The sequence below is a fragment of the Mus pahari genome, chromosome 12 (assembly GCF_900095145.1).
Source record: "Mus pahari chromosome 12, PAHARI_EIJ_v1.1, whole genome shotgun sequence".
In the NCBI taxonomy this organism is placed as follows: domain Eukaryota; kingdom Metazoa; phylum Chordata; class Mammalia; order Rodentia; family Muridae; genus Mus; species Mus pahari.
In genome coordinates this window covers 10,320,478-10,342,093 of record NC_034601.1, presented here as the reverse complement: position 1 = coordinate 10,342,093, position 21,616 = coordinate 10,320,478, and the positions used below count along the sequence as shown (strand labels likewise).

General features: G+C 46.7%; 1 protein-coding gene across 1 annotated transcript in view; it reads right to left on the bottom strand.

The window, feature by feature from the left end:
• Positions 1 to 7,615, bottom strand: part of Abcc1 (ATP binding cassette subfamily C member 1) — a 111,393-nt gene extending 103,778 nt beyond the window's left edge. The window contains exon 1 of the mRNA XM_021209058.2: positions 7,556 to 7,615. Within this exon, the coding sequence (XP_021064717.1) occupies positions 7,556 to 7,603 (48 nt within the window). The 5' untranslated portion in view covers positions 7,604 to 7,615. The remainder of the gene's footprint in view (positions 1 to 7,555) is intronic.
• Between the last annotated feature and the right edge of the window lie 14,001 nt (positions 7,616 to 21,616).

Below are 21,616 nucleotides of genomic sequence, written 5' to 3'. Positions count from 1 at the left end.
AGGAGGAGGAAGAGGAGGAGGAAGAGGAGGAGGAGGAGGAGGAGGAAGAGGAAGAGGAAGAGGAGGAAGAGGAGGAGGAGGAGGAGGAAGAGGAGGAGGAATCTTTCTTTTAAAATCTGAAGGTGAGTCTTGGTGGCACACATCTTCTAATGCCAGCACTTGGGAGGCTGAGGCAGGAGAGTCGAGAGTTCGAAGCCAGCCTGGACTACAGAGTAAGATCCAGGCCAGCCTCATCCCAGTCAGACCTTGTCCCAAACAAACAAAACAAAAGAACCTACTGAGTCAGGGAAACCCCAATTTAGTTATCTTAAGGTTAGGCTATGAAGCAACAGAACCCAATCCAAACAGTAACAAACAGACGCCACATGGACTCCACTCAGGGAGGGAGTCAACCAGGTGTGCCAAAATACAAGCAGAGACAAAGGACAGTTGGCCTTCCCAGAGAGCAACAGCAGGAGGGGTGGGATCTACAGGCCTGTTTCTCAGGAGTGGCTAGAGCGAGGTCCAGTGCTACCCAATATTACAGGAGAAGTCAGAAATCCAGGTGTTTGTGCAAGATCCTCCAGTAAATAAATAGTGGAGATGACAGTAGGTCACACAATTAAAGTCAAAAACCAGTTATTGATGGTGCCTACCAATCCTGGAGAGCACAGGCAGGAGGCAGGAGTTCAGGGTCACCCTCAGCTGTACAGCCAGCCTAACGCCAGCCTGACGATGAGACCCCAGCCAACCACAGAGCTAGCGAGACAAAGCAACAGGTAAGGGCACTTTGCATGGAAAGGAAAGAAAACCAACTCCTGAAAGCTGTCCTCCTGCCTCCACACACATCACGGCACTGGTGGTGTGCCCACCCACTCCCAAATCAATAAATAAGTGTACTAAAAAAATAAATAAATAAAAGATTAGGGGGCTGGAGAGATGGCTCAATGGTGAAGAGCACCGACTGTTCTTCCAAAGTTCCCAAGTTCAAATCCTAGCAACCACACGGTGGCTCACAACCATCTGGAATGAGATCTGACGCCCTCTTCTGGAGTGTCTGAAGACATGTACTGACATATAATAATAAAGAAATAAATCTTTAAAAAAATAAAAAATAAATAAAAGATTAAAGATTAAATAAATAAGGCCAAGCCAGCCTAGAGGTAGGCTGGAAAACACACTTAACAACACAGCCAGGTCTGCTGGCACTGGTCTATAATCCCAACACTCAAGAGGCTAAGGAGGGTAGTAAGTTCCAGGCTAGCCCAAGCTACAAAGCAAGACTGTCTCAATAAACAAAAGAACAAAAAGCCAGACCTGGTGCCATATCCTTGAACCCCAACACTTGGGAGGCAGAGACAGGTAGCCTATGAATTAGAGGCCAGCCTGGCCTACTCATCAAGTTCCAGACCACCCAGGGCTATACAGGAAACCACATCTCTAATTAAATAAGCAGACTTTATTTCGTTTTATTTATTTGTAGAAATGTTGGTTGAGCCTACTGGATGCAAAGCAGTGGGCCCGGGGAAGATCAGACGACCTCGGTGAACCATTACAAAACAAAATATGAGCTGCTGAACACAGCATAGCATTTTATCCTGATCGTCTCAGAGAGGCCTCAGAGCCACTTGAAAGCCATCCTAGGGTTGTAGGTCCTTTATTCATTTTCCGAGTAAATACTGACTCTGTCTTAGATACTAGGATTAGAGTCACAAACACAAAAAAGGGAACTAAGTAAACTTTTGGATGTATGAGAAAAATTAAGAACGAGGAGGTAGAATCAGAAAACTGGGCATGCAAGAAGTGACAGGGGTCAGGGAAAAGATGCCCAGGGAGCCCCGTGACTGCAGTGACTAGGACAGGAGAGAGCGGGCTCAGATGTTCCAGGGCTGGGGAGCCGCTGAAGGGCTGAGCATAGCAAGGGCAGGGTCAGCTTGCTCTCTTAACAGGATCCCTGTGGGCTAGAACTGCAGTGACAGAGAAGTGTCTGCCTAGCCAATGCCAGGCCCTAATCCTATCCCCAGCACTACAAAAGAACAAAAATCAAAAGCACGCACTCTGGCTGCTGGACTGACACCAGAACCGCAGGGGTCAAGGGAGGACGGGGAGAGACGAGTGGCAGGAAGCTGGGTGTGATGGTACAAGCCTGTTATGCCAACTACTGGGGAAGCTGAGGCAGGAGGGTCACAAGTTCAGCGGTCACCTAGACTACAAAGATGAAGGACAGCCTGGACAGTGTAGGGAGGCTCTTGTCTCAAAACAAAAAGTTAAAAGAGGGCTAGGGGTGCAGGTAGCTCAGTACGTTAAAACCCCAAGTTCAGTCCCCAGCCCTACAAAAATAAATACAGTATTCAAATGCAAAAACAAGTCAATAGACAGAACCTTGGGATTCAGGAGGCATCCCTGACAAGTTTGGATACATTTTGCAAGAATGGGCAGATAGAGAGAGTAGGAGAAAACAAGACTCAAGGACAAGCCCGGGCAGTGGTGGAACAAATCTTTAATCCTGGCACTAAGGAGACAGAGGCAGGACTATGAGTTCGAGGCCAGTCTGGCCTACAGAGTGAGTTCCAGGATAGCCAGAGCTATACAATAAAACCCTGTTTTGAGAAAGAGAAGTGAAGGAGGAAGAAGAGGAGAAGGAGAAGGAAGAGAATCATCATCATGGAAGCACAAGAGCTGAAGAGATGACTCAGCAGTTAAGAGCACTGGCTTCTCTTGCAGAGGACCCAAGTTCAATTCCCAGCACCAACATGGCAGCTCACAAGTTTCTGCAAGCCCAGTTGTAGGGGATCTGACACACACACACACACACACACACACACATACACACATATGCAGGCAAAACACCAATGCACATAAAATAAGTCATGAAAAACAAACCAACAAACAAAACAAGGACACCACAGAATTTGTTCCCCAAGAGAAAGGACCATCTTCCTAGAGGTGCCTCAGTTCCTCCTAGGATGGGGTAAGAGAATGTCCCTGAATTCCCACAGGAGTTCTCTGCAAGCACTCCAAATCAAGTTGACAAGTCACTCACCACCATGCTCCCAAGATGAAGCCCCTCCAAGAGTGAGAGAAGTCTAGCAGGCTCCAGGAACAGAGACCCCCAGGCCCTGGTCCACCCATCCCCAGACCCTGGCTCAGCCACAGTGGGAGCCACAGCTTCCTCCTACAAGGCAAAGGGGCAAAGCCACAGAGCAGGAACTGGAGTCTCAGTTCCTACCACAGGTTCCCAAAGCCAATTTACCTGGTTATCTTGGCACCCTCACCCCACCATTCTGGGCCGCACACAGATGCTACATCCATCTGGGAAGGGGAAGAAAACAGGGACCTGACTGACTACAGCAATCAATCCACAGGCTTAGGAAAGAGAGGAAAGACAGGGGTGGTAGGAGGGAGGGAAGGAGGGAGGGAAGGAGAGAGGGAGGGAGGGAGAAAAAGCAGGCAGGCTTTCCATGGCCACCTGCTACCCCAGGAACACCAGTCACCGAGATCCATTTGCCAACTAGTCGGATACAATGTTCAAGGAGCTGGAAGGCTGGAAGGTGCCACAAATCAAATCAGGCCCCACAGCCAACTCACTCCAGAGCCTGCACTGCAGATCTGCTGCTGGCTTTTGTATCTGTCCAGATGTTCTCAACAGATGCAACAAAAATCGACTACGGAGTCCCACCCAACTACAAGCCCTTACATCTACTGAGTGCTAACTAAGTACCAAGCAGTACTGTCCCCAGAGTTTGCCAAGAACTCAGTACTCAGTACTCAAAACTACCACCCTTGGCTAGGCACTCCATTAATCTACATGGGGAAACTGAGGTACAGAGTAGAACAGTGCCCCATCTTAGCTGCAGGGCCAGCTTCTGAACACGGCGCACAAGGACTTGCTCTAGCAGTCACCGATGCAACTGACTGAGTTTTCCAATGTTTCTACATGAGGCATGAAAGTGGTACTTTCCTTAGTCTTCACTTTTGTTTTTGTTTTTGTTTTTGGAGGTCGGGGAACTGAGTGTGGGACCTCAGACTTGCTAGGCAGGTGTTGTACCACAGAGCTAATCTCCCATCCTTTTTTACATGTGATTTTAAAACAAGGTCTTATAAGTTAACCCAGGCTGGCTTTGAACTTGTGGTCCTCCTGCTTCAGCTTCTTCAGTAGCCAGGATGACAGGCCTGCTCCAGGCTTAATACATATTTTCTAATTTTCTAATTTACTGTGTGTGATAGTGTGTAGATGTGGGATATATACATGTGTGTACATGTGTAAGAGCACACATACCAATTTATAAGACAAAGGAGCATGCCAGGTGTCTTCCTCTATCATCCTTCATATTTCCGTGAGTCTGGGTCTCCCACTGAACCTGAAACTTGCTCTTTTGGGAAACTCCACCCCCTCAACGCTGCAGTTAGACAGAGCCAGGGCTGGCTGTTTACATGGGTCCTGGGATTCAAACTTAGGGCTCCCTGCTTATACATCAAGCACTCTTGCGCACTGAGCCATTTCCTCGTACTTTTTTTTTTTAAAGTAACTTACAAAGAAAAGCCCAGGTCCCTTTTCCCAACCTTCTCTCAAAGATCAGCCACAAAACCACGGACCTCCTACCAGCTCCACACTCCCACTGAATAAAGCAAGCCCCTGCCAGCTCTTAGCTCAGCTTTCCACTTACATAACATTGTTTCTCTGTTCTCATCCTAGACCTTTGCATAAGGGGAGGTTGTAAGTTCTCATCAGTAGACCTGAGCTAGCCCAGGAGGTTTTTAATGGCTGGAATCTTTTTTTTTTTTTTTTGGCTTTTTGAGACAGGGTTTCTCTGTGTAGCCTTGGCTGTCCTGGAACTCATTCTATAGACCAGGCTGGCCTCGAATTCAGAAATCCGCCTGCCTCTGCCTCCTGAGTGCTGGGATTAAAGGCATGCGCCACCACGCCCGGCTTAATGGCTGGAATCTTGACTTCTCTAAGCATAATGTTGGTCCTAAAAGGATCCAAGAATCAGTAGCAAAAAGACAGTAGCCTACTCCCACCAATCTCCATGAGTCCTTATGAGCCCTGCTTCGTTGATTCTGTGGGCTGTCCTCACCTGGTGTCCTCACACCAGGCTTCTACAGTCCTTCCTCCCCATCTTCCGCGGTTGTAGGTCTCTGCATCTGCTCCCATCTGAAGGGAAACAGGAGCAGTAGATCTGGGGAAGAGGGGATGTGAAAGGAGGAACAAGGAGGGGAGGAGGGAGGGGGATCTGCAGTTGGGACACAACACAAGAGAGAAGGCTAGACCACGAACACTGATAGACCCATGGCCGACGCCCAGAAGGCTGGGAGGTTTACCCCATCCCCCTGTTCTATAGAAACTGAGCACTGTAAACAAAGAAACAAGTCAAGGTGGTGAGGTCTAGAATGGCAGGGTGTGGCAGGGGATATGGATATGCTGATGCAAAGCCACCAGCTTTAGTTTATTGTCCTTTGAAGCAGTCTCCGTCTCCCTCTAGCACAGCTGCCCCAAATCTCAATTCTCCTGCCTCAGCTTTCCCAGTACTGTGATTACAGACATGTGCACACCAGGCCAACCAACCCACTCTGTCTTGTGTTTGGATTCTCCAGCTACACCTAAGTTCTTGCTTGCCAATGGCCCTCTCACCCATTCTGATTCCAGGACTCCAGAAACAGGGTGTCCATCAAGCCTAGACCAGAGAAGAGGGGCCGAAAGGAAGTCTGCAAGATGAACCGTAGGGGAGGATGAGAAGCGGCCTAAGGTGAAGGCCAGCCACCACTACTGCCAAACACAACTCATCTATCTTAATTTTCTGTGGCAAAAAGTTCCAAGAAGGAAAGAACACAGAGCCAGGTTTCTTGGGTAGGCTTTTTAGCGTATTAGAAGCTAGAGAATAGCCCCCAACACTTCTTAGTCATCACTGCCCAACAATAGAATACACCCTGATGAGAACTGGCAAGAGGCGTGAAGACAGGCTAGTGAGATGGCTCAGTGGGTAAGAGCACTCCGAAGGTACGGAGTTCAAATCCCAGCAACCTCATGGTGGTTCATAACCATCCGTGACAAGATCTGACTCCCTCTTCTGGACTGTCTGAAGACAGCTACAGTGTACTTACATATAATATATAAATAAATCTTTAAAAAAAAAAAAAAAAAGAGGCTTGATGACCTCAGAACACATACTGTGGAGAGTTCCACACAAGTCTGACGTGCACATGTGCCATGTGCCATGGGATGCATGCACTCATACACACATACACAATATGTGTGTTATATATATGCAAAAATAAAATATGCAAACTGGTAGAGAATCTAATGTCTACTTCCTCTCCACCACGAGAGAAGAAAGTAAATACACCAGCACCCATGTTAGAGTGACCCAGATCCCACTGAGTTCTTGCAAAATAATTTCGTCGTCTCCACACGTGGCACAAGGGCAGAGGACCCACAGGTGTTCCTGTGTGGCAAACAGGCACCTATCTCTTACAGACTCCTGAATGTAAATCACAAGCTGTTTCCAGCTCTGGAGAAACCTCCAGCCTCTCGGCTTTAAAATGAGTCATTTTTCCAAGTATGGTAAGTTTCTCAACCAAAATTGACACCCTCCTCACCCAAAAGTCTCCCAGGGGGCCTTCAGGGGTCATCATTCCTAATGCAGTCTATCACAGGAGGTACCACAAAACAGAACAAATACTTGTGGGCACTAATCATCAGCTGCTAAGAAACAGGGATGTTTTTCTTGTTTCTCAAACAAAAAGAAAAGTCACTGTGTCCAGGGTTCCCTATTGTATTCACTATCATCAGGACAGTGTGATACAGGAGTGTTCTGCAACCACAGGCAAATCGCATTACAGGAACACGAAATACACAAGCACTGGAGATTAGAGCAGTCAGCCAGGGAACCAGCCTAGAATCATTTCAGAAGAAAGCTACCTGGAGAGGGCCTGAAGTCCCCGGGACATCCCCAGAGCAGCGGAGTCTCTCTGACTCACAGAGTGGACGGCACTCACTCTCCTGGTTACCAGAGTCCAAGGCATTTTCCACTGCACCCCAAACCTACAAAAAGAGACAGAAAGGCCCTTCTCCCCTCTCTTGGCTTTTCCTTATTTCCTTAAAGTTCCCAGATAGCATTTAGACAGAAAGGAAAGAGGATGAAAAAAAACATGAAACCGGAGTAACCGAGAGGTAAAACAAACAGTGGGGAACCCCAACACAAGCAGTAGGAAGTCCCTTTCTAGCGTCTGGGCTCCTGCACGGTGCTCTGTGATAGTGTGTGCGCCGCGGTAAACGGAGATCCTACCCCCACAAAAGACAGAAAATCCCCAATTTGCTGCCTCCAGATCTGGCGTCCCTTCCCGATGGCAGAACCCCAAGGCACCGAGGCACCTCCCCGCACACACCCAGCTCTCCCGGAACCGGTCCCCAGAGTATGAGAGCGGCGGCTACGCCGGGGCCCGGGTGGCGAATCCCCGCGTCTGCAAAGCAGGGCTCGGGCTGGGGGAGCAGCTGGGTCCGCACGTCCCCCCACGTCCCCCACGTCCCCCGAGTCCCCGGTCGCCCGGCGCCGTCGCCCGCGGCCCACTACCTTACCCAGAGTGGATCGGAGCCATCAGCGCTGCAGAAGCTGCGCAGCGCCATGCGGGCGGCCGGCTGAGCGAGGAGGCGCAGCGCCGCGCGGTTGGCCCGCGTCACCGGGATGCAGCCCCGCCCCACCCCGCCCCGCCCCGCGCGTGGGAGCGAGCACGGCCACGAGTTGCCCCGGCCTGGGCCTGCAGGCCGCGTCTGCAGCTCCCACCCACTGGCGGCTCCTAAAGCGGACACGGCCCGGAAGAGCCCCGCGTTGGGCCCTCCACACCTGGGCTTCATCCCAGGTGATCCTAACTGTACCGCTGTCCCCCCGCTGCGGGAGACCGCTCGGTGCTTGAGCGATTTTAGGGCTTTTTCCTTCCGTTGCAGCTGGAGGGGTAGGGATGTGAGCTCCCAAGAAAGAAAAGGGGAAAGATGAGGAAACTGAGGCTCAGAAAGGTGAGCCCCTCAACGCTCAGAGCCCCTCAACGAGTAGTAGTGGAGTTCGTTCTAATCAGGAGCCCTATGAATCCATTCTAAACACTGAGATCTCCATCCTGAACACCAGTTTGCCACCCCTCCTCCCTGGTCTGCAAAGCACCCTGGGAATTTCTCCCATTCTGAGTGCAGCCAGGAAATAACTCATTTCCTTATTACTTGGTAGGAGGAATTTGGGGACAGGGTAATTTGGGGACAGGATTTCATATAATAACTAAGTCTGGCCTCTAAAGCACTTTGTAGTAGAGGATGACCTTGAACTTGTGAGCCCTCTGCCTCCATATTTTTTTTTTTAACAGACTGAGGTTTCTCTGTGTAGCCCTGCCTTTCCTGGAACTCGATTTGTAAACCAGGCTGGCCTCAAACTCAGAGATCTGCCTGCCTCTGCCTCCCAAGTTCTGGGATTAAAGGTGTGCACCACCATGCCTCCACTTCTTGTTACCCCAACCAACTGGGGTGCTGACAACAGAACCCAGGCTTCCTCCATGCACAGGAACCACTCTACCAACTGAGCTATGTATGCCCCTCAAAAAATATTTTAATTTTAATAAAGTAAATGAGTAAGATAAACAATTTTTGAAGGTCAACCACAAGCCAGGTCCCCCTCGGTATGAGTAAGGGTTTGGTGGTGGAGGTGGTAGTGGTGGTGGAGGTGGAGATGGTGGTGGTTGTAGTAACAGCATTTACTTCTATGTGTATATGTGTGTGGGGGTGTGTATGTCAACTTGTGCTTGTGGAGGTCAGGAGAGCCTGGGAGAGTTGTTTCTCTTGGAACTTTGTGGATTCCGGGAAGCTAACTCAAGCCATCAGGCTTGGCAGGAAGTTCCTTTACCTCTGTGAATGAGGGGTCTTTTGTTTGTTTGTTTTTTGTTGTTTGGGGTTTTTTTGGGGAGGGGGGTTGTTGCTACAGGGTTTCCCTGTGTAGTCCTGGATGTCCTGGAACTCACTCTGTAGACCAGGCTGGCCTCAAACTCAGAAATTCTCCTGCCTCTGCCTCCCAAGTGCTGGGATTAAAGGCATGCGCCACCATGGAAATTTTTTTAAAAGATTTATTTATTATTATATGTAAGTACACTGTAGCTGTCCTCAGACACACAAGATGATGGCATCAGATCTCATGTCAGATGGTTATAAGCCACCACGTGGTTGCTGGGATTTGAACTCGGGACCTTCTAGAAGAGCAGTCAGTGCTCTTAACCGCTGAGCCATCTCTCCAGCCCCTGTGAATGAGTTTTTAAAAGATAATTTCAGGTGACACTCTCAATGCACTGTTACCCATATTTATTGAGCATCTGCTGTATAGCAGGAATCTTGCTAGGCCCTAGCAAGCTAGCAGGTGGCGTATGCTCAAATCTGATAGACCGTAAAGTGGAGCTGTATTTTCATGTGATTTGGTGATAAGGCAGCAGATCTTAATCACATACTTTCATAACTGGAAAGTATAGTTGAAACTGTTGTGAGATCCAGGAAGGGGTAAAGAGGATAAAGGGGGCCAGGCCTGTTCAGGTAAAAATCTAGAAGACTTTCTGGAAGAAAGCTTTTGAGCTAAACACAAGCATAGTTGGGATTCCAGCCTGGGCTGTGTCTTGAGCTGAAGAAAGCAGCCTATAAGAAAACTATGAAGCAGCCAAGACGGGTGGTGAATGCCCACGATCTCAGTACTTGGGAGGTTAAAGAAGGAGGATCTTGAGTTCGAGGCCAACCAGGGCTGCGTGAGACCCCGACACAAAACAAAGAACAGAGCAGTTCTGGTGACGAAGCTTACCTGGGTAAGTACTGCTGCATAAACCTGAGAACCTGGGCTCTGGACTCCAGCATCCATATCAGGAAACACCCATGTGTCAGGGCATGTCTGTAATGTACTGGGGAGATGGAGATGGGCAGATTCCTAGAACTCAACAGCCAGCCAGCCTAGCCCAGTTGTGAGGTCTAAATTCAGTGAGAGATGCTGTCTCAAAAAAATAAATCAGAGACACCCAGTGAGATGGCTCATCCAGCGAAGGTACTTGCACGCAGCTCTGACAACCTGGCCTCCCAAGCCCACAAGGTAGCAAGAGAGAGTGGACTCCTGAGGTTCTTCTTTGACCACCACCAGTGCTCCGGGGCACATCTGCACCTGCACTCACACATATACACAAAATAAATGTCATTTCATTTGAAAATTAAAGGGGCAAGGTTGGGCAGGGCTCCACACACCTTTAACCCTAGCACTCAGAAGGCAGAGGCAGGTGGTATGAGTGGGAGACACTCAAAAGAAACAAAAGCAGGGATATTGCACAGACAAACGTGTGCACAACTTATGTTTGAGCAGAAGGGGAAGGAGCCAGAGTCCATAGGTAGTGAACAGGTGACAAAGTGTAACACCTCTGTCCAGTGCGACGTTCTGCATTTCACAAAGGAAATGCCGTCCCTAGAACTGAGTGGATAAACTGAGGGCATTGAGGTTTAGGAGACCCAGACGTCTTCCTGCCTCAACCTCTGACGGGCTGGGACTATCAGTGTGAACGGTGCCTGGTGCTTTTTTACTTTTCCCATGTGAAATGTCTGTACTATTTAAATTGATTGCCACAGGCCCTGCCACGAAGGGGGCTGGGAGGTGGGAGAGTAAGCCAGACAGGGGTACCCAGAAAGTACAGGATATAAGGGATTCAGCTGAGACCCCAGAGCAGCATTACAGCAGGCTGCACGGGGGGGCCAGGCCTCAGAGCCTCAGAGTAGAATCTCACCACCTCCTCCTTGGTGTTCCCCTGGGTTGGGCCAAGCAACATCTGGATGCAGTGACCACTCCCTAGGCGGTAACTGCTGACCTAGTAGGAATGACGCCAGATTTCCTGCATTGGGCCTAAGGCATAGGGAAGTAGAAGTAGAAGGGTGGCAGGCAGCTCCTGCAGGAAACTAGCTATGCCCTGAGGTCCTGCTCCAAACCTTCTACCAGTTGCTCTTGAAGGTGAAGGAGATACAACAGTCCTCCGACCAGCACTGACAGTCCTTTTGCACAGGGACACATTCAGGATCAGCTCGTTGTACCAACTCTGGTCTTCCTGCTGATCCAAGATCCCAGGTTAGAGGAGCATTCGCAGACACAGCTGTCTTAGACAAATCATCATTTGATGACTTCTTTACACAGGGATCCAGTTAGTTGAATTGGTCTGGGTAGAAAATGTCCTCGTGAGAGTTGGCTGATGTTTATGGAGAAACACCAGAAACAGCAGGGACTGCACTGTACATTGGCCTTGATTTTCCCTGTGATGATTAGTGTAAACACTGAGTTCAATCCCGACCAAGGTAGTCCTGGAATGTACACCCTGTGTGGCCACCAGCAGCAGAAGGAGCAGCAGCTGTGTAGTCAGTGGGTAAGATATCACAGCTCTCTAATCTCCGAGGGGCAAGGGAAATCAACCTGGCCTGAGGATTAAGGATTTTCAGCACCAGCTCCTGGGAGTGGGAGTTGGGGATATAATCTGGTTGGAGTTTATCCTTAGACTGGCTGAGCTCTGATCTGGGCTTCTGTCTCCACCTCTGGAGTCTCTGAATTTCAGGTTCACAGAAAGCCTTTCCAGTTCTGCCAGTATGTGGTCTTTGATAAGTGTTGAGTGTGTGTGTGTGTGTGTGTGTGTGTGTGTGTGTGTGTGTATGGCCCCAGAGAAAGTCTCAAGGTTAAACAGACACAGGAGCTACCAACTTGTGTGCTTGGTAGAAGTTTAGGGGAGAAAGAGGTCAATAGTTTGGTGAATGCTTGAGGGGAAGGAAAGTGGGGGACAGGAGAGGAAGTGAAAGAATAGAAGGAGAAAGAGGAAGCCTATGACAGACTTTTGACTTGCTAGGGAGTCAAACTCAGGTCCTCATGTTTCCTTAGCTCCAGTCCTAGAACTACCCTGCCAGCTCCCAGGTCCTACCCCCACCCCCAGCTCCAGCCCCAGTTCCCACTCCCTACTCCCCACTCCCCACTCCCTCATTCTCCATCCCCTCCACACCACCTTACCCCCACCCCCCACCCCGACCCCCAACCCCTGCTGCTTCTGTTTAAGAGTAAGACCAGCAGTTCTGGTCTCTATCAGGCTCGCAGCACACAAAGGCTCAAGATGTTATCTATCATGGAGATAACCCCTCGGGCTGATATTTTGAATGTCTGGTGACTACCTACTAAGTGCTATATTTGTTGAAATTGGCTGGGTGTGGTGGCACGTGCCTTTAGTTCCAGCACAGAGACAGGCTGGCGAATCTCTGTGAAGTCCAAGCCAGCATGGTCTACATGTAAGTTCCAAGCCAGCCAGGGCTCATACCCAGTGAGACCATGTCTAAAGAGAATAATAAAAAAAAAAAAATTATTTTATTATTTTCTAAGTAAATTAAGTGATTTATTAATTTTTCCAAGATTGTGAAGATTTGAGGAAGTGGAGTTGCACTGAGGGAAATAGGTCACCAGAAAAGGACCTTTCCAGGGCACATTATCCCTCCAAGGTATGAACAGCTGTTCTACCTTCACCTTCGAATGGGCCCTCTGAAATCCTGAGCTAAAATAAACCCTTCAGGCCTAGAGAGATGGTTCGGTGGGTAAGAACACCAGCTGCTCTTCCAGAGTACCTACGTTTAATAATTCCCAGCCCTGACATGATGGCTAACAACCACCCGTAACTGTAGTTCCAAGATATCAGAAGCCCTTTTCTGACTTCTGTGGGCACTAGGCACTCATGTGATACACAATACATACATGCAGAGAAAACATCCCTATAACAAAAATAAGTTAATCTAAAAGTTAAATAAATCTTTCTCCTAAGTGGCTACTATCAGGTAGTTTGGTTGTAGAAGAAAAAGAAAAAGCACATACATTATCATTCTTTTTAAAGATTTATTTATTTATTATATATAAGTATACTGTAGCTATCTTCAGACACTCCAGAAGAGAGCATCAGATCTCATTGCAGATGCTTGTGAGCCACCATGTGGTTGCTGGGATTTGAACTCATGACCTCTGCTCTTAACCACTGAGCCATCTCTTCAGTCCACATACATTATCATTAGTGACAGAATTTCATTCTTTTTATGGGTGAATATCTCACTGTGTATACACACTGCATTTTCTTTATTCGTTCATCCACTGATGGGCACCTAGTCCGATTCCATATCTTGAAGCAATACAGCAACGGATGCACGAAGCCAGATGTCTCTTTCTTATCGAGTTTCTTTTTCTCAACCCAAAGTAGTATACAGGGAAGTAGTACCTAGCTAGGGGGGAGCTGGGTCAAATGTATTAGCTGTTTTTAATGGCCGGGGCTGGAACTAAGTTAAAGTATAGGCACAGTAAAAGTTTTAGTAGAGACTACCAAACCACCCTTCCAAAAAAAGGCTATTAATTCTCTCACCATCTGAGGGCTCATGAAGGATTGATGAAGTTAGCGTAGAGACTAGGCAAATGGTGTCGTAGGTAAAGTGCCTCTTGCACAGTGACAGAATGTGAGTTTGAACCCCCAGCCCACACATAAAGTAGGGTACGGTGGCATGCACTGCAACCCCCACATTCTTATGAAGATATAGGGCAGGAGACTCCCAGGAACATAGGAGCGAGGTTGCCCGGTGTTGGAGGAGGCAAATAACAAAGACCCCTTGCTTCTAATGGGGTGGGTAGTGAGGACAAAGCATGCTGTGGTACTTGAGCATATGTGTACTCATGCATATATGCGAACGGCACCACCCACACATGCATACGACATACACACGGAGGGCAGGGACAAAATAAAGAACCGGTAAGCATGGGGAGGGGCCCCACTCTTCCTTGCTGCTGAAACCATGATGGCCAGACCACTGGCTCCTCCTGTTGCCAAGAGACAAATTTCTCATCCAGCTCCTCCCCCAAGGCGGCAGCTCTCGAGAATGAAACCTCATTTTGAGTTCTTGTCTTGTCAGGGGCTGAGGAAAAACTTCCCATCTCAAGTTTTCATAAGAAAACACCATCAAGAGCTAGGGACGTGGCTGTCGTGGAGTACTTGGCTACCATGCTGAAGGCCCTGGGCTCTATCCCCCACCAGCACAAAGAACCCAGTTCTCTTCTGCATACCAGCTCTGCAGATATTTGAGAGCTGTAGCAGACATCTGAAGATGCTCCTTCTGACAACCCAGGCACGACCACTTACAACGTAGCCGTAAAAACAGTGTTCTTAAGGCCCCTGACCTCAGCACTCCAGCATGAGAGCTTTGCGGTCTCATAGGCTTGGGTTCAAATTATCTCCTTTCCTAGCTGTTAGATCTTGGCCCAGTCACTGTGGGGTGGGGGTGAAGGGGTGAAGGGTGGGAAGGGTTGGGGGGCTATGCATATTGTTCAATCGTTTTCTTGTTGCTGTGATGAAATTGCATTTGCCAAAATCAACGGACAAAGTTTGTTTTGGTTTGTGGTTTGTGGTCCATCATAAGAGGAGCCATGGTAGTAAGTAGCAGGTGTGGTTCCAGGAGCAGGAAGATGAGAGTAATCACATCTCATCCACAAAAACAGAAGCAGAAAAGGTTAACTGAAGTGGGACAAGGCAATAAACTTTCAGTGTCCGGCCTCAGTGACATACTTCCTCCATCTCCTAAAGGTTCCATAACTTCTCCAAATCTAAAAAGGAACCAAGTGCTCAAAAAATTAAATCTATGGGGATATTTCTCATTCAAACCAAACCACCGTGTACGTCTTCTTCAGTTACTTTCCACATAATTTTTTAAAGATTTATTTATTTTTTATGTGTATGGGTATTCTGCCTGCATGCATGTCTGAGCATCACATGCCCATCTGTTGCCCAAGGAACCAGAAGATAGTGTCAGATCCCCTGACACTAGAATCATACATGGGCATTGTTATATACATGTGGCAGAATCCATAAAGCCATACCACCCACCAGGTCTCGTGTGGGAGGTTTATTCAGGGAACTGAATCTCACAATTTTAATGGATTGGCTAAACTTTACAAAGAGATTCAAGAAATAGGGCTCTTGTCAGGTTGAGTCTCCTTTATAGGAAAAAAAAAGCTTCTTTACCTTTAAACTAAGAAACACACTAGTGAGAGGTAGTACAATTATAGGAGTTTGTGGGAAAGCTTACTAAACACAGATGCCTCTGTGAAAGACTGACTCTTATTCAAGTGGGTCTCACTTTGTACCACTAACTAGCCCGAGACTCAATATGTCTACAGCTCAGAGATTCAGCTGCCTTTGACTCCCACATGTTGGAGCCTCCCAGACCTGCAGCCACTGCTCTTCACCACCTGGGGTGATTTCTGCCAGGCTGGTTTTTTTGTTTATACCTGCCACTGTTCCCCCATCACCTCAGGGCAGACGCTACTCCCTGCTGAGAGGCGCCTAGAGATTGGGGTTGGGGGAAGGGTTTTTCCCATGGCATATAAACCCGGTATTCCATTAAACTTTGGGCCTTGATCAGGAAATCTTGTCAAGGCCTGGTTATTTCTCGTTTCGCCGTCTTTTCCCTTACAGCCCAGCCCTGCCTTTCAGGACGGAGTGAGTGTTACTGCTGGCAGAAACTCACACCCACCTACTGGGATAAAGCGTATACCAGCACATCCGGCATCAGATTATTATGGCTGCATAGTATCTAAAGAAAGGGACAGGGCTGAGGAAACAGCCCCGTTGATAAAGTGCTTGCTGTATAAGCAAGGAAAGCTGATTTTGGATCCCCCAACACCCACCTAAAAAGCCAAGCCCCACTTATAATCTCAGGGTTGAGGGCTAAGGCAGGAGGATTCCTAGAGTGTGGGAGTCTAGCTGAACTGGCAGGCTCACTGAGGAGGAGTCGATGTGGCTGAAGAAGCGTCAGGACCAGTACAAAAAAAAAAAAAACACTGTAGCTAACATCCCCTGGATTCTACACCTGGCACTATCTCATGCACTTCCAGCTCCGCACACCAATCTGTGAGGAGGTGTAGGCCAACACTACAGATTAGGAAACAGAGGCCAAGAGGAGTTGGTAAATTGCCTTCTTGTAATTGAGGAGTTTATAAAATGCCATAGACAACAATACTCTGGGCACCATCACTGCCACTGGCAGACTCTTCTGAGTCCTCCCTTAAGCCCACCCTTATTTATCCTAGGAAAGCTCTGGAAGAGAGTGCCTAGCTCAATGCCCTGAAACTGAGTACGGTTTGGGGCCTCCCGTGATCCCAGCATTTGGGAGGCAGAGGCATGGGCTGGGGGCTTTCAGTCCAGCCTAGACTACACAGTAAGACCCTGTAGAGATGAAAAAAGAAAGAGGTAGAGGGACTAGAAGGAAGAAGAAAAGGAAGGGGGGGGAGGGAGAATGAGGAGCAAGAGAAAGAAAGGCGAAATGAGAAGAAGAAGAAGAAGAAAAGAGAAAGATGGAGGAGAAAGAAGGAAGAAAAGTATTGTTTTCCTTCAATCAGCACTCTCTTTGTGTCTTTTATACTTTTCTATACTTTTAATCCTTTCTTTGCTCTCTTAAACCAGACGGCAGGCTTCATGCTTCAAGCCTCTGCCATCTCTCACCTGAAGCCCTTGCATCTCCCTTCTCTTAAGTCTCCCAGTTCACACCATCTCCTCCCCCTCTCCTCATCCAGCTGAGCCTCCTATAGCAGCTAGAGGGATCCTATGAAAGCAAGAAAGCATCAAGCCACTATGACCTCCCATAATCCTTTGAAGAAATACCAATGAGGAAATGACTCAGCAATTCCAGTTGCAGGAGCATGCCCAGAAATGAGTGTGGGCAGACATGTGTACACTCATTCTGCATCAGCATATTTCTCCAGAGCAAAAAGAGAAGCCAGCAGTGAGTGACTATAGATGGTAAATAGACAATGAAATATAGCATCTATGAGCAATGGAACCACACAGAAAAAGAGAATGCTGACCATGCTATGACATGGATGAACCTTAAGGGCATCATGCCAATCAAAATAAGACAGTTATGCCTTCAGGAAAATGGGTGGAGCCAGAGTGTATCACACTGAATAAAATAAACCAGACACGGATGGACAAATGATGCATGTTTTGTCTTCTATGTGAAGTCTAGTTTTTAAAAACTATATATGACATGAAAGTAGAAGGTGGGTGGTGTATGGTGTATGGAAAGAGGAGAAGTATCAGCAGAAGAAAGGAGGCAGAGACCAGAAAGGGTAATGTGCTAAGTTAAGAAGACTGCCTGCTGGCTGGTGAGATGGCTCAGTGGCTAAGAGCACTGAATATTCTTCTGAAGGTACTGAGTTCAAATCCCAGCAACCACATGGTTAGCTCACACATAATGAGATCTGATGCCCCCTTCTGGTGTGTCAGAATACAGCTACAGTGTACTTATGTATAATAATAAATAAATCTTTGGGCTGGAGCGAGCAGAGGTCCTAAAAAAAAAAACTTCTTTTTTCAATTCCCAACAACCACATGAAGGCTCACAACCATCTGTACAGCTACAGTGTACTCATATACATAAAATAAATAAATAAATCTTAGAAGAAGAAGAAGAAGAAGAAGAAGAAGAAGAAGAAGAAGAAGAAGAAGAAGAAGAAGAAGAAGAAGAAGAAGAAGAAGAGAAAGAAGACTGCCTGCTCTTGCAGAGTGACTGACTTTGGTTTCCAGCACCCATGTCAGTGGCTTGTATCTCCAGCTCCCAGGAATTTGACACCTTCTTTGGCCTCTGAGGATACTCTATGTGCCCATAGAGAAACATAAATTAAAAATATTTTAAAGGGTAGTACAGTATATGAATAAATATGATCAGATACCATCAAAGCTCACATATGTATGAAAATATTATGAGCTGGGTATGGTGGTGAAATCTCTTGCCCCAGCATTTAAGAGGCAAAGACAGGAGGATTACCACAAGTTGAAGACCAGCCTGGTCTACATACAAATACAAAGCCAGTCTGGGATATACAGTAAGGCCATTTCTCAGAAATAATAAACAGACAAACAAACAAATAAATAAAATGTCAAAATGAAACCTATCACTCTGGGCCATCGATAAAACTCAATGGTAGATATAGACTTATATTTTTCAAAACCTACTTTAATAAGTGTACTTAAATGCTTTAACTTCCCTTCTAGCCCATCACCCATCAGAGATAGTGGAAAGGAAAGATTAATGGGGCAAAGGAGGATGTGAACCTGTTTAGAAATAGAACCCAATGTGCATTGTCAGGATATCAGCAGTTCAGTTCACAGAAATCAGCAGCGGTAGCTCTGTTCACTCACAAACACCATTCACTAATCAGGAACAGCAGTTCTATCCAGAAGAAACCATGAGGCTCTGCCAATTGGACCAGCCTAAGTCTGCAGAAGAGGCAAGAAGCCACTGAAAAACCACCATAAGTTCTTCGGTACATTTCTCTCTACAAAGTCACAACAAATGATCATCAGCAAAGAGTGACAAGGTGAACCAAAACCACACAGTGTTGTCCATTGGGTTCTATTTAGACCCTTTTCAAACACCATGTGTTCTCTCAAATATCTGCTCTAGCAAAACATCACATGCCCTTTTTCCAGGCAGCTTCCAGAAAAACACCACAAGTCTGTTCTCAGCAAAACATCCTCTGGTAAGACAGCTTCCAGAGAAACATCACATGACACACCTGAGTCTCCAAAGAAACCAGAAATTTCTACTTCAGGTAGAGCACTTACCTACCCATGCACAAGTCTATAGATTTAATTCCTAGTACAAAAAGAAAGCAAACAAGTGGTCTGCTGAGATGGTTCAGACAGTGTTTGCCACACAAGCCTGGTGCCCTGCATTCTATGCCCAGAACCTATCTAAAAAAGCCAGTGTAGTGTTCAAGCCTCCCTTTCTGAGTAAGTGTAGCTACCACCTCTCATCAAAGAAGCTCTCTGTACAGCAAACAAATACCATCACAGAAAGTAACAGCTAGAGACAATGCAGAGACAAACAGATTGTGAGAAACCTACCCCAGTGAATGTATCTCTATCATAGCTCCTATGCTCATGGCTCAAGCAACCAACGACCGCCAGGAAAAGAAGAATTAGCTTTTTCTAGGGATGAGTCCCTTTATTGGTTGTCCATGCAGAGTAGTCAGCCTGGAAACCATATATACAAACAACAAAAACTAGCCGGATGTGGTGGCGCACGCCTTTAATCCCAGCACTCGGGAGGCAGAGGCAGGCAGATTTCTGAGTTCGAGGCCAGCCTGGTCTACAAAGTGAGTTCCAGGACAGCCAGGGCTACACAGAAAAACCCTGTCTTGAAAAAACAAAAACAAAAAAACTGACTCAACTCAAATGTGTCATATCTATGCATTTTTGTCCATGCACATACATAATACATACGCATATACATACATACAAACATACAAACATACATACTGTTAAGGCCTAGGTAACTGTTACCTGCCTACCCTGTCATTTTGTGCTCTTACTGATATTATAAGGAAACTTTTTCATATGTTGTTTCTGATGTTACTAGGAAACTTTCACATGCCCAAGTTGATTATATTTTCTGTTATGTTCTGTGCCCTTGGAAACCAATCGTGATAGAAGTCAGTAGAATTGCTTTGTATAGTGACCTACAATAAGCTTGGATCTGAACCAACTGCCCAGCAGCACTTCCTGCATCTGTGTAAAAGCTTTTATGGTATGTGCCTTTATAAGCTTCCCCTGGGATGGACCCCAACATTAGAGAGAAACCTGTACCAATACAAAAACTATTTAGAATAAGACTTTCATTTTGAGTAGTGGTCAAGTAAAGGTTAAGTTTCCAAAATCTCCCTGGTAAGAAAGAAACATGAACATGCATAATTGACATCCTGGTTGGCAAGTTAAGACATGAATGTTAGACAAGACAAACCTGCCACAGTTGAATATCCCAACCAATGGGAACAGGATAAATGCACAGCAAAGACATGTTCCTAAGGAAGTCCCTATCCCTCATTCCTGATTGGTGGAATAACTTGGCACAGATGTTTGTATATTTTAGACTTAAAAATTCTGTAGGATCTTAGAATATCACGGTTCAGTTCCCATATCTGGACTATGTCCCTGAACAATCTGTCCTGGAGCATATGCTCAATAAACTGAGATGCGTGTCCCTATGGTTTGTGAGGCAATTCCTGGACCCCAACACACACACACACACACACACACACACACACACACACACACAGACAATTATGGTGATGTAAACAGTGATTAAAAACAGTCATAAGGGGCTGGTGAGATGGCTCAGCAGGTAAGAACACCTGACTGCTCTTCCAAAGGTACAGAGTTCAAATTCCAGCAACCATATGGTGGCTCACAACCATCCTTAACAAGATCTGACTCCCTCTTCTGGAGTGTCTGAAGACAGCTACAGTGTACTTACATATAATAAATAAATAAATCTTTGAAAAAAAAAAGTCATAAAAGAAAATATGTTTCATGAATCCACATATTTTGTGGTTCCTAGACTGAGAACATTTAGAGACAGAAAGTTGAGGGATGCTACTAAAGACTATAGTCATTAATAGGAACAAAGTTACTATAGTAGGGGGGGGGTGATGAAAAAGTTCTGGGGATAGGTGATAGTGTGGAATTCTGTTCTCTGGGCATGGAATGGCTGTTGTCCATTTAAAATTAGAACCGCCGTGCCCACCAGGGAAGACATTCATCAGTCTGAACACACTTATTCCCTCATGGAATGAGTCAGAACTCAGTAGTTGCAAGAGTTTGGTATGAGTCCTCGCCCCTTCCCAGGACATACAAGTAGTTCCAGTTGTAAGTAATCCCAATACATTCACTGTTCACTAAGCTAGCCTCATGTGGAATGGTTTCTTTGGTCTATCTTCAGTGTCCAGTTAAGGAGGAATAGATGTGTGTTCACATACTTCCAGGAAATTGTACAACACATAGTGGCAATATGAATTTACTTAAGAACATTTGAATTGGTTAAAATGATAAATTGTCCATATGTCTATGTCACCACAATAAACTAATACGATAAGGAGGCAGATGGGGTATGGGAGAGGAGCCCCTTACCTCTAGGACCTAGTTTCCATTTTGCACTGCCTTAAAGACCAGAATTGCCACACAACCAACAAAACTTACTATGTAGATTGCCCGAGTAGAGGAGGTACTCCCTTCCCTGAGAGACAGCGAGGTGTTAAAACACCAAGAGACCCTCACTTACCTACAAAGCTTCTGCAGTCTCTAAGCTCAGCTTTGCCAGCACTCCTTGCTCATAGTAAACCTATGCATTGAGAACTCCATGGGTCCTTCTGACCTGTTTTATGTAGCTGCTTGTATTATGAATGCTAATTATGTTCCCCAAAAAACTGTTTGCCTAAGTGGGTCTACACATAGCTTCTGGGAACCTGCCCCCGAGTTGGTTCTGATTGGTAAATAAAGATGCCAGCAGCCAAGTAGCTGGGAAGGACAGACAAAGGTTGGATTTTAGGATTCCTGGGCTTGGGACCAGGAGGAAGAAGAGAAGAGGGAGATCACTTTAGGAGAGTGTGGATAGGGGAGAGATAGAGGTCACCATGGGGTAGAGAAGCAAGGACAACGTCAGGGCTCTAGGCCAAGAAAATGTGGCCCAGATAGCTGACTAAGAGCAGCCAACATGGAACACAGAAATTAGTAACTTGTAACTCAGAATTATCTGTGGGAG